The sequence below is a fragment of the Bison bison genome, unplaced genomic scaffold (genome assembly GCF_000754665.1).
Source record: "Bison bison bison isolate TAMUID 2011002044 unplaced genomic scaffold, Bison_UMD1.0 scf7180017864198, whole genome shotgun sequence".
NCBI lineage: Eukaryota > Metazoa > Chordata > Mammalia > Artiodactyla > Bovidae > Bison > Bison bison.
In genome coordinates this window covers 8162715-8189906 of record NW_011494770.1, presented here as the reverse complement: position 1 = coordinate 8189906, position 27192 = coordinate 8162715, and the positions used below count along the sequence as shown (strand labels likewise).

Below are 27192 nucleotides of genomic sequence, written 5' to 3'. Positions count from 1 at the left end.
TGGGGGCAGGAGGAAAAGGGGACAACAGAGGATGAGATGGCTGGATGGCATCACTGACTCGATGGGCGTGAGTCTGGGTGAACTCCGGGAGTTGGTGATGGACAGGGAGGCCTGGCGTGCTGCAATTCATGGGGTCGCAAAGAGTCGGACATGACTGAGTGACTGATCTGATCTGATTCTCTGTCTTAATTCCTTCCCTCCCATCAGGATTTTGCCTCTGACTTAATCACCTTGTCAAGGTCATCATTGACCTCTCCTTTACTAAATCAGTTGCTCAGTTCTCATTCCCAGCTTCATTGCCATGTTGGCTACCTCATTCTTAGAACACTTTCTTCCCCCACAATCTCCTGGTTTTCCCTTCTTCTCCATCCTCCAAACCACTAGCAAAGTAATTTTTAATTGAAGCCTAGTTGATTTACAATGTTGTGTTAATTACTGCTGTACTGCAAAGTGATTCAGTTACATACATATATACATTCTTTTCCATATTCTTTTCCATTATGCTTTATTGTAGGATACTGAATATAGTTCTCCATGCTTTACAGTAGGACTTTGTTGCTTATCCATTCTATATATAAAAGTGCAAAGTAATTTTTAAAACTATTTAGTTCGTCATGATACTCTAAAATCCCTTGATGGGTCTTTTAGCTTCAGAATAAAGTTCAGACTTAGTTTGTTCTTCAATGATTTGATCCTTGCCTATCTTCCTGGCCTCATATGTTTTCATTATCTCTCCTTCTTCTTCCTCTTTTTACCCTCCCCTGCGTCAATATACAGAGAAGGCAATGGCACCCCACTCTAATATTCTTGCCTGGAGAATCCCAGGGACAGGGGAGCCTGGTGGGCTGTCGTCTATGGGGTTGCACAGAGTCAGACACGACTGAAGCGACTTAGCAGCAGCAGCAGCAGCCTCAATATATTGGTCTTTGCTTACAGCATGCCATTCTTCCTCGTCTTTGCTGGCATGACTAACTCTGCCTAGAATGTCATGATTGACTTACCCAGATGGTAGCTGACAACTCTCTTGTCTCCCAAGGAAAAATTAATCCATCATTACATTCTATACTTTTCATCATATGTGTTAAATAAGATGCTTGAATGCATGACACAGTGTGAGGTGTGAGGCATATTCCACTTGCTCAATATTTGATTATTATGATGAGTGATAAAGATGATGCTCTGTCTCCTATTCTAGACTGATTCTTGGAAAAGTAGCTTTTGTTTTATTCCTCATTACCACCCAGCACAGGATCTTCCCAGTCAGCTGTAGGAATCTAAAAAAACATTGTTGGACTTCTTAAAGGGCACAGAGAGACATCCCCAGGAATGATCAGAGAACCTTTATTTATAACGTGAAATAATATTAATGATAAGTATCGTGAAGTCGTGAAGTCACTCAGTCGTGTCTATCTCTTTGTGACCCCATGGACTGTAGCCCACCAGGCTCCTCTGTCCATGAAATTTTCTAGGCAAGAGTACTGGAGTGGGTGCCATTTTCTTCTCCAATAAGTCTATATCCCCAAAATAAAAAACCTAAGCAAAACCACAAAAACAAATGTAGGGACAAAGACTGTTGAAACTGATGATTCAGAGTCAGCTGACTTTACCTTTTGATTCAGTTTGTCACTGAAAAATCATGTAAATCCCAAAAAGTATATACTCAAAGTCAAAGATATGTGGCCACAAAGCCTGTGTTCTCACACAGGAGCACCCGAAGTTTATAGTTTGAGCAACCCTCCTGTAAGTGAAGAACATGGCAGTTCAGAAGAAGCCAGAGGATGGGCCTGTTACTTTTTTTTACCGAGGTCTGGGTGAGGGGGCATGAGAACATGCCTGGGACAACCACTGTATCACCACTGACCGCTTCCACATTTTGTTCTTTACTACATTATCCCAGGTGGAGTTAGTAGTTAAGAACCTACCTACCTGCCAGTGCAGGAGACTTAAAGAGACTCGGATTCAATTCCTGGGTTGGGAAGATCCCCTGGAGGAGGGTATAGCAACCTTCTCCAGTATTCTTGCCTGAAGAATCCCATGAACAGAGGAGCCTGGTGGCTACAGTCTATGGGGTCGCAAAGAGTCGGACACGACTAAAGCGACTTAGCATATACGCACATTATCAAACTTACCCAAGATTTCAGGGCAGCAGGTTTGCCATGTCCACCATATTCATCAGTAGGAAAGAAAACAAATGAATATTGTCTTATCTGTTGTATCAGACAAGATACAACCAAGAAAACAGAATCTGCACCAGCTATTTTAAGAGAATTTAATGTAGGGATTTGGTTAAACAGGTATTTGGTGACTGAAGGACAAAAAGGAACACTGGGGTAACACAGGCAATAACTACCATTCCTGGCACTCATGAACAAAAGGAAAAGGAGAGTGTAGGAGCTAGAAGCTTTCCAGAGAACCCTGTGGAGCTGAGGCTCAGAGCCCTAGGGTGGGGTGCTCTGCAGCTGGTGTAATAAGCCAGCTCCTCAGGGGAAGGCCCCAACAGAGCTGGGACTCATCTCTTAAGGGGATAATGGTTGCTGCTGTTATTTTTGAAGGAGGGCAATGACATCAGTTCTGGGTATGGGAAAAAAAGCAGAACTAAAAACTAGAACCAACTGGCACTGGAACAAATGACTGCTGTCAGGCACAGGTACACTGTACTGTCATGTGGGCAAACAGAAGTTCTCCACTCCTTGTCCAGTCTCTGGTGTCCCTCTAGTGCCGCCTATTGGCAGAACCTAACAGGGAGCCAGGGGGCAAAGGAGAAATGTGTTTGCCTACCCTCAACCTCATCATCACAAAGAAGAATACGGCGGTGGGTTTGGAGCCGAGACAATAGCTAACTAGCACACTAATGTAACTGGACAACAGACACTGTGAAAATGCATGAAGTAAACTGATGCTCACTTGCATAGATTAAATTCATAATTCCTTATGCAAAAATAAGAAATACTCAGAATGTGTAATTTGATGCCATATATACAAAGTTTAAAAAGATGAAAAATAGTACTCAGATATTTTTATGCACATGTAATCAACTACCAAGAAGTCATAAGAATGATAGAAAATAATCTTAGGATAATGACTTCCTCTAATAAAAACAGACAACGCAAGGAGAAGAATGCATTTGGAAGGAAATACAAAAAGTATCCACTCTGTTTGTAGCATCTTATTCCATAAACTGGGCAGAAGGTACATATCTTTCACTTAATGTCTTGTACTATCCCTTTATTATTTTTTCTAGTATATTTGGATTTCTTTTACATTAATAAGATATTCAATTTACGAATAGGTTCCTAGTCATGAGGCATGAGTTAGGACTGACTGATAAGGCACATATCTACTCTCCATCTACACACTTCTTATTTTTATTTTCATGGGTCAAGAGCATATTTATACTAGATGTCTCCGAGCAAGAGTAAATTATAAGCAATTTCTTTTACATCATGTCCCAGTGACACTGCTCTCACTAATTCACTGATATGTTCTATACATCCCTAAGACACGTAAATCTGAATTCATATATGGTCATATTGGGAGTATGGTCTGGCCAATGAAAGATTTATATCTCCTACAGTAGGACCTACAGAACTGTCATGTCCCAAATACAGACAGACATCCATCTGGGGCATCCAATCTTAGTAATTTAATTTTTTTAATTAAATTTAATCCATTCTTAGTACTTTAATTTTTTTTCACATGCACATTTTATTTAAAAAGTAGCTCTTTCTAAAGAGCTACTCCTTTAGGTACATTTCTCTGAATCAAGGCCAAATGAAACTACACTTGAGTTGTTTGGTAAATAAAATGTGCATGTGAAAACCACTGATGAGATACGGATTAAAACATTGTAATGCAAACAATTTTACAGTTAAGTGCTTTTAGTTTTCCTTGGGACTGGTGCTATTTGTTTTTCATTTTTGCTTTCGCTTTTAATGAATTCTACTATAGCTGACAACTCTAAATGTGAATCAGGGGAAGAACTGTCCCTTAGAATCTGTGAGGAAATCCTTGTTTATATCTTTCTCCAACCAGTGAGTTTAACTTCAGAGGCTGACTACCAGTCAACACTGAAACTTCTGAAAGTGAAATATGATTGTGCATGCATCATAAAGCACACCACAAAACCATTGCATAATGTCTAACTTCCTCAAGCAAAATTGACAAATCTGAAATGGTCTATATTTTATGAAGAGATAAAAGAGCATACAGTTTTGATGATTTTGGAATATTTACATACATGTACATTCCCCATCACTAAAAACAGACTACTCAATGTTGAAAATAGTGTTAACTATTAACTGTCATGGTCTTTGTTTTATGGTATTTGTGACTTTAAATTAAACCATAGCCGTTAAGTAGGACTATTTGGAGCTATGACTACCCAAGAAACTGGACTGGGTATTAGTTTTTTTAGAACATCTCAAAACAACTTTTTTGTTAAGATAAACTTAAACATTGGAGTTTATGTTTCCAGTGGAATTCCAATGGGTTTGTTTCCATCTGATTAGAAAGCAAATCACCCCCACAATCATTAGCACAGAAAACTGAATAAATTCAAATTGTCTTTAATGTCAAATGGAATTCAGTCATAAATCTCTCAGTTCCCCTCATTCCCATCAGTACTGCTCTCTTCCAAGGCCATCATTACATTTAAAATGTCCCTGAATCTCTTCTGCTCCTGCTAACAGACACACAAGTAGACACATGTTATATGGCAAACAAGGCTGGAGCCAGAATTTGATCCACATCCATCTGGCCCAAACATCAATCATACCATTATACCATACTGTGACATTTCAGCATAGCCAAAAAAAAAAAAGGCAAAATTACTGTAGCCCTTAAAAATAATCCTTGATGAAGAAAAAATATTTGGAAATCATTGGTCTATACTAGTGAGCTAGTCATTCAATATTTCTTAGTAAATCTGAGATGAATCAATGAATATGATAAAGCAATGTTCTACACCATCACAGCATCCCGCAAGGTTATGATCATTAATAATGTGGGTATCATCAGGTACGCTGTTGCTGAGTTGCTGGTCCCGCCTGAGATGGAATGTGAGTCCTTGGTGTACCATCTCCCAAAGAGCGACACTGTTAGGACAGGCTCAGATAATCCATTCTTGTTTACCAAACGCCCATCTTCTAGTACCTAAAGAAAAAGTGGGAAGAGTATAGCCAACTTAATCAAAATATACATTACAAGCAGACTCATGATTCTGAAACCATCCTAGATATCACAGTTGATTAAGTAGGTTACTAGGAAAAGGGCCTGGGGCCAGGGCTTGGGGAGCAGGTGGGAAGGGTAGGGGACAGCTATTTTATATGTAAGGAAGACTAGAGCCTTTCTATAAGGTTCAATAATTGAGTTTACACAATCAAATGTAACACAACCTTTAACAGAGTCAGAAATCATCAGTAGCAAAAATTTATCGAGTCCAATTATATTCAGGATAACCAGGAGCCAAAAGAGTACAGATAGCACTCTTCCCTCAAGAAGCTTAAAAGTTAATGGTAAAACTGAGCAGATTCCAAATATAAAGAGAGAAATCAGTATAATAGTATCTTGGCAAGAGAAGCAGGTATGTGCTTAGGAAGTCTGAGAAGGAATAGCTGAACTGGTCAGCTTCCCAAATTGGGAAACAACTTGCTACAAGGAGGAGCAGTTGGGAATTTCTCCCTGGGGTTGTATTATGGAAGACTGTGCCAAGTGGAAATCAAGCAGCAAAGGCTCATTCTAAAACAAATATGTTTTTCCTTCTGGCTTACTTCACTCTGTATAATAGGCCAATACAGTATACTAACGCATATATATAGAATTTAGAAAGATGGTAACAATAACCCTGTGTACGAGACAGCAAAAGAGACACTGATGTATAGAACAGTCTTATGGACTCTATGGGAGAGGGAGAGGGTGGGAAGATTTGGGAGAATGGCATTGAAACATGTAAAATATCATGTATGAAACGAGATGCCAGTCCAGGTTCGATGCACGATACTGGATGCTTGGGGCTAGTGCACTGGGACGACCCAGAGGGATGGTATGGGGAGGGAGGAGGGAGGAGGGTTCAGGATGGGGAACACATGTATACCTGTGGTGGATTCATTTTGATATTTGGCAAAACTAATACAATTATGTAAAGTTTAAAAATAAAATAAAATTTAAAAAATTAAAATAAATAAATAAAACAAATATGTGTGTGTGGCAGGGGCTGGGAGGGGTGAGGTGGGTGGCCTTCCCCAGACTCACAGTGTGCTAGACAACGTGCATGCTTTCTCATTGCCATTTGGTTAGAAGCAGTGAGATATTCTCCCCGTTTTATAGGTAGGAAATTCAGAGGTTAACTGACTTGCACAAACTTGCATAGTTAGTTTCAGAGACCAGTGCAGTGGTATGTAAGCTCACAGCAACAGACTGTTAAATCTCCAGGAACTTTGACAGCTGGTTGTTAAGCATGGCTGTTCTTGAAATTGATCATGGTAAGAGTATTTATACCATGATAATTGGCAAATCCCACAAATCAGAGCTTTGTTTCTCCCTTAGAGAGTGGCTTGTTACAATTTATAGTGCATCACTAGTTGAAGATTAGTGAAGAGAAGACTAAACCATATGATCAAAAAAAAGAGCAAGGATTAGATATGCAAAAATTGTGAAGTCACAGAGGCTTCTCTGTAAGGGAGTAATGTATGGAAAATAATGGAACAAGAAGAAACACAAATAGACAACAGAACAAGAATAAAGAAAATGAATTTATAGAAAGAAACACAAATAGACAGACAACAGAACAAGAAATAAAGAAAATGAATTTATCAGTTGTGGAAAGGACAATTTGGATGGGGGAAGAACTTAGAGGGTAAGAAATTAGATGCTTCATAACTAGAAGTAGAAAATAGCTAAATATCCTCAAAGATAATTACTGTGGTGACACATAAACATAAAAACACAGCTCACTAACAAGCTGTCAAATGCACAACCTGTTGGTAGTTAGTTTTCATTGTTTCTAAATTGTTCCTTGTTTACTAAATTGTTCGTTAAAGGAACAAAAATGAAATACCAAAGGTATATTTCAAATTATAGTTGGGTGAAAGTTTGAAACAAGTTAAACACAAATATTTAGTTTTCTTGTGACTTTTCATTAATATAGTAAAATCGTGTCTATGTTAACTTCCTTGGGATTAACTTTTCCATATCAGTGATTGTCTCTTAGGTTCTAGCTAGAACTTAGCATTTTTACTAGTTTCCTGTTACAAATTTTCCTAAAATATACTGTATAATTAATTGACCTCCTAAGTAGTATATACTCAATATAATCTGATCTTTTTGATTATTCTCTTACACTGGTAGTTCTTACCCACCAAAATCAAATCAATCAAGCAACCCACCAAAATGTGGGACTATGGAAAAATACAGGTCTCACCCCCAGAGACTCTGATTTACAATGGGACCTGGTCTCTTACTCCTCCAATCTGTCTGCACATTGACCTATATTTACAGGATGTTCAGTACATGTGGCCTAATTCTGGCAACATTTTCCTCTAGTTGTTGATAAATGGTTAACTAGGGAAACCTTCTGAGGTAACTAACTAAAAATACATCCTGATACTAGTACAATGCTTCACTGTACAAGTGCTTTCACATGCATTCCCAAATCAGTGAGGAAGATATTCCCCCACTTTATAGGTAGCAAATTCAGAGGTGAACTGACTTGCACAAACTTACATAATTAGTTTCCGAGCCCAGACTTCTGATAATATACCAGTGAAAAAGTGAAAGTGAAGTCGCTCAGTCGTGTCCAACTCTTTGCGACCCCATGGACTGTAGCCTACCAGGCTCCTCTGTCCATGGGATTTTCCAGGCAATAGTACTGGAGTGAATTGCCATTTCCTTCTCCAGGGGATCTTCCCAACCCAGGACTCGAACCCAGGTCTCCCGCATTGTAGACAGACGCTTTACCATCTGAGCCAAATAGTAAAGCAATGTTTCCCAGAGTCGTGGTTAGTAACACTTCATTCTCTTAGCTAGGACTAGGGGTAGGGAAAAGATAAGAAGTAAATGTGTTGAAATCTCTGCAGAAGTGATCTTCAAGATAATGTGTAAAATGTATGTTAATGGAGAGTCCATAACCAGGGAAACTGGGGAAACACTCAGGAAAACACGGTTGGTGTGACTCTTATAAAACTCTTGTCATCTATGGTTTTAGAACTGATATCTCTAGAAACAGCAAGTTAACAGATCAGCAAGTTAACATGATCTGCAAAGTTTCCAGCGAAAGAATAACTAAAAAATAAAATTCTTGATCATTGATTTTTTTTTTTTTTACTGTTCATTTGGTTAGTTGGTTCTTCCTTTTGTCTATCTTATGTGTTTACTTAGTGTCTGTTCCTTAGAACCTGATGAACTTCAGGGAAAGTCATGCCACAGAGAATCTACACTTTTGAAACGAAAACCAGTACCCTAACTAGGAAACATCTTCCAAGGAACTGTTATACCAAACCCCTGCTTGCCAGCAGACAAATGCCTCTTTTATAGCTCTGAGGAGTCAACACACAGTGTATCTCATTTCTTCCTTTTGCAAATGAGCTGGAGTAGATGAGATATGCCCCAAATGATAAATATAATGTAAGTGCCTAATTTATTTAGTATCATTTTTGGCCATACCATGTAGCATGCAAGATCTTACTTCCCTGATCAGGGATCAAACCCATGTCCCCTTCATTCGAAGTGCAAAGTCTTAACCACTGGACTGCCAGGGGAGTCTCTGTAAGTGCTAAATTTAAAGAGTGAAGTCAGTCGTGTCCGACTCTTTGTGACCCCATGGACTGTAGCCTATCAGGCTCCTCCGTCCATGGGATTTTCCAGGCAAGAGTGCTGGAGTGGATTGCCATTTCCTTCTCCAGGGGAACTTCCCGACCCAGGGATCGAACCTGGGTCTCCCACATTGCAGGCAGATGCTTTACCGTCTGAGCCAGGGTAGATACAATCCCTCCCTCTCCTTCCTCCTTCTATCCAAAAATAAAGGGCCAGTGTCCAAGGATGGGAGGTAGCATGACTAATTCTGAGAATTTTAAGTTGAGATCAACAAACACTATCGAGTTAAGTGCTTAACCAGTTACTATTTTGTTTTATTCTCTCATTGTTTCCTACTGCCTGAAACCATTTGTGATGAAAAGTTTAAAATTCTCATCAACTAGCACCACCTGCTTCTTCAAGTATATTGATGTGGTTCAGAGTGATAGTCACATGGCATCTCAGACTTTGGAACTTTAACGTGATCCGGAAAACGCCAACAGTTTTTTGTCTTTCTCCCATGGATGAGACTCTTTTGTGAGATAAATGCTCTGTCCTCTCTGTCCTCTTTTGGAGTAATTCCTCAAAGAGATACAAGTCTAAGAGTACATGGCATGGGGAAAATTTTTCAAAATAGTACCCAGAAAATTAGATTGTGTGCTCAGTTGAAATGGCAAGGCTTAGCTAGGTGGGATGAGTGGTGACAAGGGAGATCCAAGAGGGAGGGGATATATGTATACATATAGCTGATTCACTTCGTTGTACAGCAGCAACTAACACACCATTGTAAAATAATTATACTGTAATTAAAAAATGAAATGAATGGCAAGGCTTGCAAGATACAGTGCACACATACCACTATATCCCATGTCTTCCTAAGCTTACCTGAGTGAACCCTACCCTCCCTTCTTTCATTTCCTTGAATTTGCAGATAATTTCAACTTATCGACACATGTTTGTGCCAGGCTATCAACTTTTAACAATTGGATTTCAGTTCCAGATCTCTTACATCAGATCTGATCATGGTTTTCTACAGGTGGCACCAAAGCTTTTGTTCCAGCCTCAATGTGCTCCTGAGATTCTCTGCCTTACTGGGTTCTATGGCAGCCAAGGATTCCAGTTCCCTGAGTTTCCCAGCCTTAAGGCTGCACTGTATGTTAAACTGTTGGTGTCACAGAATTAAACATTTTTACAAAATATGACATATTCCAATCTGATAATACAAGCAGACACAGATATATTATCATAAACAGTCTGCAATTTTAAAGATTCCCTTGCTTGATGCTTTGGACTAATTAGCGTAGATCCTATTTTTCTTTTGTAAAAACAAAAAATGCAGTGATTCCATTTTATTTTCTAAAACTCTGCCACCATTTGTCACAGTTCGATGAAGACATTAAATTCCAAACTTGTGGGGTGTGTGTATGCACATGTGTGTATATGCACCATGCACTAAGTAGCAGGTATCAACCTGCAGAATCTTAATTTTAATTTGAGACCAGCTTAATTTGTGGATGAACTAGCTATGACCACTATGGTTTATGAAATAAATATTTGATTTTCTGTTTGTCTTCACATGTTAGAAAAAAGAAACTAAAACTCTGTAGGTAAATATTCTGCAATGAATGGTTTCTCAGACTCATAGGCCTTAGGTATCTTATTGTGTTATTCCAACAAAGTGTCATCACATAAGAATTAGTTGCTATAAGTTACAAATATGGTCACAAACCGCCCCGGCCCTTTATCCATACCCTTTGCAATATGATTTCATAGCTCTTCCCATTGAGAATTCTGCATCATTTATTTCTTCACCCTTTGAATCTATATTGGTCATGTGACTTGCTTATGGTGGATGAAATACTTGCAAACATGGTCCAAGCAGAGACTTGGAAATAACTTGCCTATTGTGTCTTTCTCTATTCATGCTCTTGGACTTTTTCATTTAACATGTGGACAAGCCCAGGCTTTCTGGAAGATAAGGGACCACAGAATGTGCCTCCAGTCATTTCAAGACATGGCCATCACAAACCAACCAACTCCAGCCAACTCACTTGCTAGCAGCAGATGCATGAATGAGCCCAGCCAAGATCAACTGAGCCCCTTCTAGTCCAGTAGAACAGCTTAGTTACACCCAGTTCACAGCACCAACCACACTATCAGGGCTAAAGAAATGGTTATTGCGTAAAGCCATGAAATTTTGAGGAAGTTTGTTACACAGCAAAGGTTAACAGAAACTGTTTTCTTAGCCTGTTTTGTTTGACTTCAAAAAACAGATAAAATGAAGAAACTCTTAAAATTCTCCTACCTCAAATTTTTCAGGTGCCAGCTTGATTTTAGTAAGTAGCACTTCAGGAAAAACATACTCTGTTCCAAATGTGCCGCTTAGAGAGAACATTTCAAATCTCGTCAAAGCAGTTTCTACTGGCTGTCCACAAGTTGTCAAATCAGTAGATCTGCATTTCAGCATTGTGCATACCTGTGTAGAAGAGATGCAGATAAAATCCAACACCTTGAATCTAAGTTACTTGTACTAGAACTGTTGACTCAGTTTACAGCAAAGAAAATATTTTCTCCATTTGCTAAAGGGATTTAGATCACACAATTACTTGATTTATTGGAAATGGCAAATGATTAAGAGCCAACCCACACATCCTGGTCAACCAGTGGATTGAAAGAAAGAAGCCAGTTTTCATAATAGGAAAGAACAAATCCAACTCCATATTGGATCTGGTTCTTTTACTTTAACCTTTGTATTCTATTGTTTTTGCTATAAGTCCATCACTAAATGGAGATTGGTGCACTCAGTTATTCAGTCATGTCCAACTCTTTGCAACTCCTTGGACTGTAGCCTGCCAGGCTTCTCTGTCCATGGAATTTTCCAGGCAATATTACTGGAGTGGGTTGTCAATTCCTCCTCCAGGGGATCTTCCTAAGTCTCAGACATCTCCTGCATTGCCAGGTGGATACTTTACCACTGTGTCACCTGGAAGCTTAAATGGAGGTTGTCTATAAGCTTAAATTATACATAATGAACTGTCTCTGAGAATAGTGCCTTTCATGCAATAAGCTAAAATACTTTTGTTTAGCTTATAGGGAATATCTAGACTAGGTCCACTTATGAATGACCACAAGAAGAAAAAAATGTACATTTCCCTTCCAGAGTCTGACTGGAACCAGGACTTTACCTTTTTCCCTTTCAATATAAAAGAAGCCTGACTTCTACCTCCGGAAAGATGGTTCTTTGGGACACTAGTCCACCACCTCAGTCTGCTGGCTTTCCAAATAAGGTCACTGTTCCTTGCCACAACAACTCATATCTCAATTTATTGGCCTGTCCCACAGTGAGCAGTACAAGCTTGAACTGGTATCAGATATAAACCATTCATCTAGCATGTCAGATAATGGCATTTGGTCCAAGAAAGTGGAACTCTTTGGGCAACAGAAATACTAAAGTCAAAAGGATGGTTAGAATTTTGACCTTTTTTTTTTTCATATCTGTTTCCTTAGAAGAAAGCAATGAGGCACAGAGTATAATAATAAAATACAAATGCATAGCCATCACGATACAAAAAATGTGCACTTTAAAATTTGTCATTGGAAGGGCAGGAAATGACTAGGAATATGGTTACAAGAGCAGTTAAAATAAAAATGATATCCCTACTTATTGTTAGTTTTAAAAGTTAAAATAAGACTTTATATTTAGATATGTCAGCAAAATTACTTAAGGAAGCCACTTAAATATGCAAGCTAGTTCATTAGTCAATTAGAAAATCAGGTTAATATTTTAATGTGTTCAAAGCAAGCAATCAGATGATACTTAGCTCCCCTGCAAATATCATATGATTAATCCCAAAGCGTATGTGTGTGATGCTGGCAATGCATGGAGTCAAGCCAAGAAAAAGCACTTGATTCCCTGGGACAAATATGAAAAGTTAACCCGGGAATTTACTCACACCCAAACACTCGTTTTCATTTGAGTTGAGATTACCTGCCAATATTCTCTTCTCCTTCTCCCATGAAGCCCTGCAAAAGCTCCTAGAACATACACTTCATCCCCCTCCTTTGCTAACATTCTGTAGCTTAAATGACAGCAGAGCTCTTTTTGACAGACTGTAAGGTTTCCTGCACTTTCAGAGAGTTTTGTAAAGTTGAACTCATCACGGGAAATAAATCCCCTGAAGGAATTTTTAGGTCCTGGAAAGGGTGTGATGGAGGTGGCGTAGGCACTCCAATTCATGGCTGGTGGGTAGGTCGAGGAGTTTCGGGGATGGGAATCCACCTCTGCAAAGAGGATCTTTCCTGATTCTGTTTCCATATCATGATGGTAGACTTTGGGAGAGTGTGGTGCATAGATACCACTGCCTGTGAATGGAAGACAAGTCTTTATAAAAAACAAAAAACAAACCCAACACCCCCAGTTTCCCCATCAAAACTGAGCATATGGTCATGTCACAAGATTAGTTACGAGATAACACAAGGCACTGAACACCTAAGTACTTCTCCTATTCTCCACTGGAGGAGATTAAATTGAATGATCAATGGTCTCATTCAATAAACTTTGAACATAATTTATTACCATAACAGAAAATTAAGCCAAATATTAAAACCACTGAATCACTGAAGTGTCTGAGATGTGCATGCTAAGTCTTTACAATAGTGTCTGATCCTCTGAGATCTTACAGGCTATAGGCCACCAGGCTCCTCTGTCCATGGGATTCTCCAGGCAACAATATTGCAATGGGTTGCCATTTCCTCCTCCAGGGGATCTTCCCAACCCAGGGATAGAACTGGCATCTCCTACGTCTCCTGCGTTGGCAGGCAGGTTCTTTACCACTAGCCCTTTGAGAGGTAAGGAAGGTAATATAAAAGAACAGTCCCTCCTGTTCTCCATTGTGGTGGTTTTCAAATATGTCCAAAATTTCTTCATCATTCCTCTCTCCAATGGGTGGATCTAATTTGTTTTACCTTGAGTGTGGGCTTGGCTTAGTGACATACTCCTAATGAATATAACGTGGTAGAAATGATGGTAGAAACGTCATAAAAAGCTGTGTAGCTTTCCCCTGTCTCTCTCCATCTTTCTCTCATTACTAGCTCTGGAGAAAGTCAACTGCTATATCATGAGGATACATCACATAGCCCTATGGAGAGGCCCACGTGACAAGAAATGAAAGTCTCCTGTCAACAGCCACTGAAAAAGAGAGGAACCCTACCAAGAGCCATATGAGTGAGCCATCCTGAAAGCAGACCTGCCAGCCCCAGTCAAGTCTTCAAGTGACTTTTAGCCCAGGCAAAACCTTGATGTAACCTGAAGAGATGGCCTGAGCCATGACCACCCAAGCTACTCCCAAGTTCCTGACCAACACAAACTGTGAGATAACAAACGTTTGTGGTTTTAAGCCACTTCCACTTTTTACTTTTTGAGTAATTTATTGTACAGCAACATGTCAATAATACACTGCTCTGCCTTCACCAGTTTTAGAGCACATCTTGTTTAGTTTCCTACTTTGCTACATACTGCTGCTGAGTAGTCACTTCAGGCACGTCTGACTCTGTGAGATGCCATGGACTGTAGCCCACCAGGCTCCTCTGTCCATGGAATTCTCCAGGCAAGAGTACTGGAGTGGGTTTTTATGCCCTCCTCCAGGGGATCTTCCCAACCCAGGTGTCAAACCCAGGTCTCTGCATTGCAGGCATATTACCACTGAGCTACCAAGGAAGCTCTTGCTACCTACTAGCTGATGCCTTTAGTAGGTTACTTGCGTTTTTGTGTGTATCAGTTTTCTAATCCATAAAACCAGATTGATAATACTCAGCCCACACATAGAGTTGTGAGGATAAATGAAATAATACACATAAAAGTCTTAACATAGACATAGCTATTATGACCAACAGTAGCTGTTCTTTTCTTCTTTTTTTTTTTTTTTTTGGTGAATGAATACAAGCTTAGTGAGAAGTCCCAACAAAGGACTAAAAAAAATTACAACTGGTCGTATCCAAAGCATGAGTTTCTCCCCATTTAGAAATATAATCTGCAAACCTCATCTGGTCAGGGATTACCTGTCATTTTTAGGCTGACATTATGTGTGTTTGCTGCAAGAAGATTAACTCTCATTCCCATTGCCCAAGCCGAATGAAATTCAATAGCTGTCATAAAGGGCAAAACGTTCATCCAAGCTGTGGGAAACAATATGGTGTCCACGTGGGAATCTTTCACCAGGGTCACAGCAGGATCATGGAAGAGAATATCAAAGCACGTGAAAATGCCAAACTTTCCAAAGGTGGTGTTGAAAGTCACCAACTCTGGCTTTTCGGGGACATCAAACTGAATCTCACGGTAGAGGTGGTACTGTAACAAACACACAGGATAAAACCAGAAAGGCCTTATTTATTGAAGAGATGACACATGAAGACCCTCCAAGTTAGTAATTACCTGCTCAACAGTGGGAAATATATAGAAGGTGAATGCCACTGTGATTGGAAGCTAATTTTCAAAGAAAAATATGGAGAAATATAGTTTCTTTCTGTCTCTGTCTCTCTTGCTCTCCTTTTCTTTCTCTCTCCCCACTCCTATCCCTCCTTACCTCCCTCCCTCTCTCAATTAGGGGCCAAATAGCTCCCCATGAATTGCAAACACTATGTGCTTCTTGAAAGCTGAAGATATACATCACTATTCTTTGAGTCCCTGATACCTAAAAATAAAATTGTTGTTGTTGTTTAGTCGCTGAGTTGTGTCCAATTCTCTGCAACCCCATGGACTGTAGCCCACCAGGCTCCTCTGTCCATGGGATTTCCCAGAAAAGAATACTGGAGTTGGTTGTCTTTTCCTTCTCCAGGGGATCTTCCTGACCCAGGGATTGAACCCAAGTCTCCTGCATTGGTGGGTGGATTCTTTACCACTGAGTCACCAGAGAAGCAGAAATGTAATAGATACACAATAAATATCTATTAAGCAGGTGAGGGAGGCCCCATCCCTCTTCACCATGTCCCTTCCAAAGTAATCTCAGGGACTGTTACCCAGTTTTGAAAAGTGTTGTTAAACATAGATGTTTTATTTCATTCTGATTTCTTCCAAGTCAGCTTGAGAAACAAACCTAGTCTAATTTGATAATCAGGATCAATAGCTTAATAAAATCATTTGCAAAGCAGGAAAAGCTGAGAGTTGGAAGCAAGATTATTAAAATTCCTCTCAAAGTTTATTTTTGATCTAAAAAATTTGTAATTGAAATTTACTAGCATTTTAAGAATCAGTCGACAAAGTTCTCTTATCAGATCCATATGTCAGAGGATATGGGTCACGAACTGTTCTGAGGTACCCTGATGGAAGAGTGAGAGCTTCTCACTTTAGGATGACTCAGGTCCTCACTAGCTGCCCACATCCTGTACACTGTGCCATCCTGCCATTTACTGGGTCTGGTTAAGTGGATTGATCAACTATGTTATCAGTTTAACTAGGTAAACACTTACAGAATAGAAGAGTAGCTGCAAAATTAGCCTTTAAAATGATACTAACAATGTAAACACAGTCTCCAAAATAACAAAAATGACATTCCTATTCCCAATTTGAGACACATTTGTGAGAACATAAAAGTTTAATTACAATTGAAAACAAGTTGTCAGACCCACAAGATTACATAGAAAACTCTTTGAAAGTTTTGGGTCTTATTTATAAACACACAAATAAATGCATAAATAAATATAAACATATTTTTAAGGACTCGTGTTAATTTTTTTTCCATATAGGTATGTGATCAAAAACATTTGAAAATCATTGATGCCATATCTTTCTTCTTGACTAAAATTTATTTTTTACCTAGGACTTCCAGGAGATAATTTCTCCACTCAGAAGATTCTGTGGTTCAAATATAAAATGATTAGAAAAAAGAATATGGGACAGGAAAAGGGACATTCACACTGACCTGCACACCCCATATTCATGTAAAAGGTCAATCTCTCTCCCTGCCCAACTTGGTACAAAATTATGACATTAAGTTATTTTATTCCTTCAGGTTATTTTACTCAGATTTTAAAGTAAAAATTTTATAATTTGACCTTAAATCAATAAAAGGATAATTAAATCAACTGGTATAGAATCTAAAAAAGAAAGATCATTTCTGTAACTTGATAGAAAGCAAAGAAATTAGCTTCTGTGAAACTAATTCATACAATATGAAAACATCTTTTATCATTTTAGTGTTAAATGGTATCCAGGTCAGGAAGCAACAGTTAGAACTGGACATGGAACAACAGACTGGTTCCAAATAGGAAAAGGAGTATGTCAAGGCTGTATATTGTCACCCTGCTTATTTAACTTATATGCAGAGTACGTCATGAGAAATGCTGGGCTGGATGAAGCACAAGCTGGAATCAAGATTGCCAGGAGAAATGTCAATAACTTCAGATATGCAGATGACACCACCCTTATGGCAGAAAGCGAAGAGGAACTAAAGAGCCTCTTGATGAAAGTGAAAGAGGAGAGTGAAAAAGTTGGCTTAAAGCTCAATATTCATAAAACTAAGATCATGGCATCTGGTCCCATCACTTCATTGTAAATAGACTGGGAAACAGTGGTTGACTTTATTTTTTGGGGCTCCAAATTCACTGCAGATGGAGACTGCAGCCATGAAATTAAAAGACGCTTACTCCTTGGAAGAAAAGTTGTAGCCAACCTAGACAGCATATTAAAAAGCAGAGACATTACTTTGCCAACAAAGGTCCGTCTAGTCAAGGCTATGGTTCTTCCAGTAGTCATGTATTGATGTGAGAGTTGGACTATCAAGAAAGCTGAGTGCCAAAGAGTTGATGATTTTGAACTGTGGTGTCAGAGAAGACTCTTGAGAGTCCCTTGGACTGCAAGGAGATTCAACCAGTCCATCTTAAAGGAAATCAGTCCTGACTATTCATTGGAAGGACTGGTGTTGAAGCTGAAACTCTAATACTTCAGCCACCTGATGTAAAGAACTGACTCATTTGAAAACACCCTGATGCTGGGGAAGACTGAGGGCAGGAGAAGAGGATGACAGAGGATGAGATGGTTGGATGACATCACTGACTCAATGGACTTGAGTTTGAGTAAACTCCAAGAGTTGGTGATAGACAGGAATGCCTGGCTGCTGCAGTCCATGGGGTTGCAAAGAGTCAGACATGACTGAGCAACTGAACTGAACTGACTGGTATCCAGATGGCAGTCATCTCAGTATCCTTTGTATCAATATTAAAATTATTTGTTTTATATATGCAAAAACTTTATCTTGATTCTGGACTTGCAAAACCTTTCTTACAGATCTCAGTCTACAATTTAATCCACACTTCTAAAATGTCATTTTTTTTATTGCTCTTTTTAAAAAAATATTGGTAACATTGTATTGACAAACCTAGATGACAAACTTAGACTGTGTATTAAAAAGCAGAGACATTACTTTGCTGACAAAGGTCCATCTAGTCAAAGCTATGGTTTTTCCAGTAGTCATGTATGGATTTGAGAGTTGGACCATAAAGAAGGCTAAGAGCCAAAGAATTGATGGTTTTGAACTGTGGTGTTGGAGAAGACTTTGAGAGTCCCTTGGACTGCAAGGAGATCCAACCAGTCCATTCTAAAGGAAATCAACCCTGAATACGCATTGGAAGTACTGATGTTGAAACTGAAGCTCCAATACTTTGCCATCTGATGTAAAGAGATGAATCATTGGAAAAGGCCCTGATGCTGGAAAAGATTGAAAGGAAAAGGAGAAGAGGGTGGCAGAGGATGAGATGGTTAGATAGCACCACAGACTCAATGGACATGAGTCTGAGCAAATTCCAAGTGATAGTGAAGGACAGAGAAGCCTGTCAAGCTGCAGTCTGTGGGGCTGCAAAGACTCGGACATGACTTAGCGACTGAACAACAATAAAACATCGTATTATAAGGAAATGAAGCTCTATCTCCTAAACATAGAATATACCCTTCTCAAAGGAGGCTCCATTTTACACAGTCACCCCCTCTTACCTTATGGTAACGCGCCACCAGCTTTCCCTTTGCATCATATACCACGTTGGTGTTGTATTGATAATGGCCATTAGAAGGGCAAGTGGTATTATGGGAATTACATGGCTTTTTGTCACCCATATTTGCCACGACATAGATAGAGTTGTTCTTGGCCAGGCAGCTGAGTCTTGCTTGTACTGGTGTATGACCAAATCTAAATGAAATTTTAATTAAAACATTTCAGTGTCAAAGAGAGAAAGGCCAATACTGTATGATATCACTTATACATGGAACTTTTTAAAGTCAAACTTGTAGATACAGAAAATAGAATGGTGGATATTAGAGGTTAGACTGTGGGAAATTGGGGAAATGTAGTTTAAGGGTACAAACTTGTTACTAATAAATAGATAAATCCCAGAGACTGAATGCATAACATAGTGCTTATATTCATATATATGCATGTATGATAAACTTTAAAGTTGCTATGAAGCTAAGTCTGAATTTTCTCATATACACACAAAAAATACTAATTATGTGACATGATAGAGATCATATTTAGAAGTCACAAGTTAAACCTGAATTTTTTTCCAAATTCTATCTATTACTCCAGCAATTCATTATTCACTCTCCTGTAGCAACAGTTTTCATCTCTTCAAGAGATCATTTCATCAACACACACATATACACTGGTACCTCTCATCTGTGGAAAATAAATAAAATAAAAACCTCTCTTGACCCCCACATGCCCTTCTAATTTATTTTTTTTCTTAGGTCCCTAGGTTCTTAGGTCCCTCTTACAACAAAACTCCCTGAAAGAGCTGGCCCTCTTGCTGGATCAGCCCATATTCTCGCATTCCCTTTGGAAGTGCTCAGATCAGGCTTCGTTGCTATCATCCCTCGTGAAAACCCCTACTAGTGAAGTGATGACAGCCACATCTTACCTTATCTTGTACTACTTCTGCATCAGCTGATGGAGTTACACTCTCCTCCTGGCAACACTTCACCCCACTTATTGGACCCCACTCTCTCATTCTCCTACTCACTGGGTGCTTTTCTCCATCTCCTTTTTCTGGTTCCTCCTCTTCTACCCTGAGTCTAAACACTGAAGTTTCCTGTGGCTCAAGCATTAGATTTCTTCTCTTCTAACTCATTCCATAGGTGAAGCCATTTTGGTGTTAAATATTGTCTCTCTATTAGAGGTAAGTTTCTCTTCTTTTTCTAAGGAAACTTTATTCTTTTATTATTTCCAACAATAATCCAGCTCCTAAAGTCTTGAATTTAAGATGTATTGGGGAGTTTGGTTCTTGGTAGTTTGGGAATAGGCAAATGAGCTCTCATTCTGGGTCGTGGAGGCGAGGGTGTCTCAGTTTGTTAGTGGTGCAATCCAAAGCTACATTTACTATCTGGGTGGTGGAACACCACTGGAACCCCCTGGAAATGGTAGCAGCAGAGCTGCACCACAGCTCTGAGGGCCGTGACCTTTGGACTCTGGAGATTCCAAGACAATGAAGTGACAAACAGCAGAATAAAAAAGAAGGGACATGATTTTTCCATTTGTGCCTTTCTTTCTAGCTGTGACTCTGTGGCCTCATGTAGCAGTTATGCAAAATAGTCTATAATTCTTATCTTTGGATTTGAAATGAGTGTAAAAAGGAATGCTTGCATGGCTTATTGAAAAATCTGACTACTGTGTCTTTACAATGAACAGAATAACTTTATATGATGAAACTAATGTTTCTGTTCTTACTATAGAAATACATTTTTTTTTCAAAGTTTGTAGATGATTAAGGACATAAAAAAATGTACTTGACAGGTCTCTTGTTTTACCCAGAATAAAGAATATGCAGACGTGCGGTTACATCTGTGAACAGATCATTCTTTGAGACAGTTCTTCCTCCTCTGAGGACCAAGAGTTTTGCTCTTTAACATTACTGACCAGTGTGGAGTTGGCACACCTTTGTGTGTGCTCAGATGGTCAGTTGTGTCTGACTCTTAGCGACCCCATAGACTGTAGCCTGATAGGCTCCTCTATCTATGGGGCTCTTCAGGCACGAATACTGGATGGGGAGCCATTTCCTCCTCCAGGGGATCTTCCCAGTTCAGGAATAGAACCCACGACTTTTACATCTCCTGCATTGGCCAGCAGATTCTTTACCACTAGCACCACCGGGGAAGCCCAGCATAGCTTTATTGATAAGTAATTAATATTACTTGAGAATAGTCACACTAAATGTGAAAGGAATAGAGTGAGCGCCATGCTAGGATATCTTTTTTAAACTAAGTATGATTATCAATATTTAAAAATGCAACCACTATTCTTTTATAGATGATAGATATTTTATTTTATTTCCTAAAGCTTTGTAGGTTTGAATATGAACTTTATTTGTAGAAAGCAAATAAGAGGAAATCTATAAAAGCATGTCTCAAAATAATTACCTATTTATCCATCCTATAAACTACATTATGACATGTGTTTCATTGAGCACAATGTGATTTGAAAAAAAACTGAGATTATGGGGGACCCAGATTTACTTAGATATTTATAGACGGTTCCTGATTTGAACTGCCACTGGCAAAGTACATTCATGACCTCACCAATGAGAATCTGATAAGATTCACTTTTGATTTTTAAAACACAATTAAGTGTTCTGGCACTCCACTCCGGTACTCTTGCCTGGAAAATCCCATGGATGGTGGAGCCTGGTAGGCTGCAGTCCATGGGGTCGCTAAGAGTCGGACACGACTGAGCGACTTAACTTTCACTTTTCACTTGCATGCACTGGAGAAGGAAATGGCAACCCACTCCAGTATTCTTGCCTGGGGAATCCCAGGGACGGGGGAGCCTGGTGGGCTGCCGTCTATGGGGTCGCACAGAGTCAGACACGACTGAAGCGACTTAGCAGCAGCAAGTATTCTGGAGCTTGCATTTAACAGGCAGTTTAAATTCAAACACCAGATGACTCTTTCTCATGACTGCATTTCTGCTTCCTTACTGTAGATCTCTAGACATTTGCTGGTTACACAGGTGAATGAGTGAATGAATAAATGAAAAGGAATGGATTGATAAGTACTCTTATCCATGTTAATAAATCTAATTTGAAAATGTTTTTCTCCCTGATTTTCTACCTCCAACCCTGACCTTGTATTTCATGCCAGACTCAAATATATATCCGCCAGGGTTACATTTCCACTTGGATGTCTATTAAATTAAAGCTCAAACTTCAGATGCACAAAATTGATTTCCATAGTTCCATCCCAGACTTGCTATTCCTTCAGTGCTCCTGTAACCGACCAGGACCCTAGGCCACCTAACCAGGACAGACCCCACCCCCACCCTGCCATATCCTCTACCTGCCTCTTTTTTGTAGAAAAACTTTAGTCTCCTAGGCCTCCCCTGCGTCACAAAAATTTAACTCAAGAATAAATGATTGTAAGAATGTAAAGACATAGTAACAAAAAAATAGCAGTTGGGCCAGGAGGACTGGTAACAATTTAAACAATGGATCAGGCATACAGGAGCACAGAATGTTAGGCCTTCCCCTGAGGACATAAAAACCAGTGTCTGACACACATTCCTAGTTGTTTTGCAGACACTAAAACCCTCACCAGATGGAAAAAGCTAAGTGCATGAAGGCCATGAGCATGTAGCGGCCAGACTGGCTGGAATCTGAGGACTGATGATGTTAACCCCTGTGACATCATCCTGTTACCTCTCCATTAACTAACCAGAGAATTGTGCATAAGCTGATCACATGCCCTGCAACTCTCTCCCTTATCTTGCCTTTAAAAACCCTTCCCTAAAATCCATCGGGAGTTTGGTTCTTTTGAGCATTAGCCACTGGTATTCCTGGCTGGACACTGAGCTTTCCTTCACCACAACCTTGTATCAGTAGATTGGCTTTCCAGTGCCTGGACAAGAGGAACCAATTGGTTCACCAACACTCCCTATGTCCATAAATGGCAAGTTTGTGTCTCCAACTGCTTAGGCCAAACATTTGGGAGTCACTCTTTTGTTTGTTTGGAGAATTTTGTTTTGGCTATGAAGCATGGCTTGTAGGATCTTAGTTCCTTGACCCGGGATTGAAGCTAGCCCCCTAAAGTAGAAGTTCATAGTCCTAACCATTATCAGTAACCTTTGGTGTGGGACTACTTTGTTTACTTTTATTTGTTTGGTTTTTTCTTGGAGGTGGGGGGTGTTGCAAAAACCCCTATATATCTTGGCTCCTCCCTTACCTCTTTGGAACAGTCCAAAGAAGTATCTGAGCCAGTGGATCCCAGGCTTAAGGCCTTGGTAAAGTCCCAAATAAAATATGATTTTAGATTGTACTTGTTTTCTTCCATCAACACCCCATTATTATCTCCAAATGACATTCTACATAATAAATGATTTGTTTACATCTATCTTCCCCCACAAGAATATTCATAAGCCATGGGAAGGGCAAAGACTTTGCTTTAATAAGTGCTATATCTCCTATTCTTAAAATAGTATCTGGTATATAGCAGGTGCTCAATAAGTGGCATTGCTGCTGCTGCTAAGTCGCTTCAGTCATGTCCAACTCTGTGCGACCCCATAGATGGCAGCCCAATAGACTCCTCCATCCCTGGGATTCTCCAGGCAAGAGTACTGGAGTGGGTTGCCATTTTCTTCTCCAATGCATGAAAATGAAAAGTGAAAGTTAAGTCACTCAGTCGTGTCCAACTCTCAGTGACCCCATGGACTGCAGCCCACCAGGCTCCTCCGTCCATGGGATTCTCCAGACAAGAGTACTGGAGTGGGTTGCCATTGAATTAAAGTGACTACACTGGATGACCTCATGTGAAGAGTTGACTCTGATGCTGGGAGGGATTGGGGGCAGGAGGAAAAGGGGACGACAGAGGATGAGATGGCTGGATGGCATCACAGACTCAATGGACGTGAGTTTGAGTGAACTCTGGGAGTTGGTGATGGACAGGGAGGCCTGGCATGCTGCAATTCATGGGGTTGCAAAGAGTCGGACACGACTGAGCGATTGAACTGAACTGAACACTGGATGACAGTGCAAACCCATTTTCTTTCAAAATTTCTTTTTTGTAGCATAGACCTATGAAAGAGATATTTCAATGCTTTATTTCATAGAGCTATGAACGAGGAATAGAGGTAAATACCTCTATTACACCTGGAATAGACCTTTCCTCCAACCTTCATCATGTGGCTCTAGTGGTAAAGAATAAGCCTGCCAATGTAAGAGACATAAGAGATGTGGGTTCGATCAGGAAGATCCCCTGGAGGAGGGCATGGCAACCCACTCCAGTATTCTTGCCTGGAGAATCCCATGGACTGAGGAGGTGGGCTAATGTCCATGGGGTCAGAAAGAGTTGGATACAACTGAGGCAACTTAGCATGCCAACCTTCACCAGTTTTCATAGCTACTGTGATATTTGACTAGCCCATACATTGGCAAAATATGTTGTTGTTTTTTTTTAACTAAGAAATCCATCTCAGAATCCTACTGTGAGATGAAAAATAAATGGATTGTCCCCTTCTCAAAACTTCTAGTCAGAAAGACTGTCCAGCTGTCGCCCCTTTTCTTCCACAACAAACACCATGGGGAGCATCAGCTCAGAACAAGAAGAACAGGAAAGTGGAGCTGCTGACTGTCATGGAACCCAATATTCTCCTCGTTGTGGTTAAGCTCTTTAGAGCTGAGAAAAGCCATTTTCTGATAACCCTTACTTAAGCTTCAGACTTCTCAGTAATGCCTCAAAAAGCATGGTCTCCATAATCGCCAGCAAAAGCACGGCAGAGGAATATTTAATAAACTTAATTTGAGGTACCAGAGCGAAAAAAAAGTATAAAAGGGTAAGAGATGGTGAGAGGATCTGAGAGTTGAGAAAGAATGAGTATGAAGTATAGAAGTGTGCAACCTGTACCTCAATAATTCAAGCCTTAGTAGATAGTAGAAGTTATATATTAATACACATATATATTAAATATTTTATGTTGGAAAGTTTCTAAATTAATTTACCCCAGGAAATTTAGCTTTATGAGCCTAGGAAACGGCAAAATGTCAAAGCATAAAAGTCTTATGATTCAGGTCTTTCTGCAAAGGGAAACAGATTCTAGAGCAGAGAGACTATGAAACTGAAGTCTGGTACCATCAATAGAGACTGTCAGGGAGGTGTTTAACAGGAGGATTCCTACGTGCTGTTTCTCACAAGTCCTTTGTTTCTTTTTAAGCGGAACAGCACGCTGCTCCCAGGAGCTGAGGTCATTATGTGAGACAGGCTTGAATCTCCTTTAGTAAACATTCTTTTTATGACAGAATTGCTTAGTCTCGATCCCCTTTCTTGAGATATGGATTGTCTCCTGACCTTGTGACCATTATTAATTCCTTGTTCCCTTGGTAACAGTTGCTGTACATTTGGTTTTCTGATCTTTATCATAGTCGAAAGAAACTTCTTGCACCCCAGCCTATATATACTCACAGAAAAATTATTAAAACACCTTTGCTCCATCAGAGCTTAGGTCCCCGTGTCGTTTTTGTTTCTCTCTCTCTCTTTCTCTCTCTCTCCTCTCCCCAGCTAATTCTCTGGAGCGTAGAAACCTGTCATGCTCACTCTCCTGCCTGGGCTTCTAAGACCCTCTCGAGAAGGCGCCCTGTGCCTTTACCCCCTTGAGAGTGCACCTATACAAAAAATCTCTTGCCAAACTGCAGAAATTTCTCAAACCAAAGCACAAGAAGTTTATCAAAATGTTCAAATCTACCCATACGAAGGACCAAAAGGCCAGCCTGCAACATTAAGACCTTATGTGATAGATGCACCCCTTAATCTAACAGGAAGGGACTTACTTATGCTATGGCAAACTCAGACATACATTCCACGTTTTCTCTTAGGGCCACTGCTCATTTAACAAACAAAGCAATTATTAAAATAACTTGGAAAAATGACGAGCCTATTTGGACAGAGCAATGGCCCCTTATGAAAGAAAAATTACAGGCTACTAAGGACTTCCCTGGTGGCTCAGACAGTAAAGCATCTGTCTACAATGCAGGAGAACTGGGTTCAAGCCCTGGGTTGGGAAGATCCCCTGGAGAAAGAAATGGCAACCCACTACAGTACTATTGCCTGGAAAATCCCATGGACAGAGGAGCCTGGTAGGCTACAGTCTATGGAGGCACAAAGAGTCAGACACGACTGAGCGACTTCTTTTACTTTCAAAGAACTTATAGACACACAATTAGAATTAAACATATTGAGGAATCTTACTCTCCTTAGAACCCTCCTATTCCTATTATAAAAAAGAAATCTAACAAATGGCGTCTCTTAACAGACCTTAGAAAAGTTAATGCATCTGTGAAACCTATGGGTGCTTTACAACCAGGGATCCCATCACCTATTACTATTCCTCAAAATTGGCACATTATTATTACTGATTTACAAGATTGCTTTTTTAATGTACCTTTACATCCTTTAGACCAGGAGAGATTCACTTTCTCTCTCCCTTATCCTAATCATATTGGGCCTCATAAAAGATTTCAGTAGATTATGTTACCTCAAGGTATGCTTAACAGTCCTACTATTTCTCAAAATTTTATAGCCAAAATTTTACATCCAATGTGACAGGATTTGGAGTCCTAGATAGAGTGGGCTGTGTATCCCAAGGACATGATAAGAGTTAACTTTAGGTTTTTTCTTAGGCCTGTTTTTGTTTCCCAGGCAGAATTGGAACTCCAAAAAAGTATTTTAACAAGTTAACCTTTTCCTAACTGCATGTGTAAGAAGAACCAATTTTGCAAATTCAAAAAAGATTTTATTTTAATCAGTTTTCTCTGGAGTCTAAAGAATATCATGGCCATTCAGTGTCAAAAATATAATTTCTCCTTTTTGTAGTTACAGTATATTATTAATTGTATATACTGGTTGAGGCAATCAACCCAATAATTCAAAACCACAGCCATATCAGATCAGATCAGATCAGTCGCTCAGTCATGTCCGACTCTTTGCGACTCCATGAATTGCAGCATGCCAGGCCTCCCTGTCCATCACCAACTCCCAGAGTTCACTTAGACTCACATCCATCGAGTCAGTGATGCCATCCAGCCATCTCATCCTCTGTCGTCCCCTTTTCCTCTTGCCCCCAATCCCTCCCAGCATCAGAGTCTTTTCCAATGAGTCAACTCTTCACATGAGGTGGCCAAAGTACTGGAGTTTCAGCTTTAGCATCATTCCCTCCAAAGAAATCCCAGGGCTGATCTCCTTCAGAATGGACTAGTTGGATCTCCTTGCACTCCAATGGACTCTCAAGAGTCTTCTCCAACACCACAGTTCAAGAGCATCAATTCTTCAGTGCTCAGCCTTCTTCACAGTCCAACTCTCACATCCATACATGACCACAGGAAAAACCACAGCCTTGACTAGACGGACCTTTGTTGGCAGAGTAATGTCTCTGCTTTTGAATATGC

General features: G+C 39.8%; 1 protein-coding gene across 3 annotated transcripts in view; it reads right to left on the bottom strand.

Annotated features, from left to right (window-relative positions):
- Positions 1 to 4549: 4549 nt before the first annotated feature.
- VNN2 (vanin 2) overlaps positions 4550 to 27192 on the bottom strand; it is a 31419-nt gene continuing 8776 nt past the window's right edge. The window contains exons 4-8 of one of the 3 annotated variants that reach the window (XM_010844284.1): positions 18770 to 18962; positions 14845 to 15133; positions 12776 to 13149; positions 11093 to 11263; positions 4550 to 5151 (exon numbers count right to left, since the gene is read on the bottom strand). In XM_010844284.1, the coding sequence (XP_010842586.1) occupies positions 4960 to 5151; positions 11093 to 11263; positions 12776 to 13149; positions 14845 to 15133; positions 18770 to 18962 (1219 nt within the window). In that variant the 3' untranslated portion in view covers positions 4550 to 4959. Of the gene's footprint in view, positions 5152 to 7926; positions 8025 to 11092; positions 11264 to 12775; positions 13150 to 14844; positions 15134 to 18769; positions 18963 to 27192 lie in introns of those variants that run through there. The other 2 variants (XM_010844285.1, XM_010844286.1) reach the window with 2 other exon arrangements.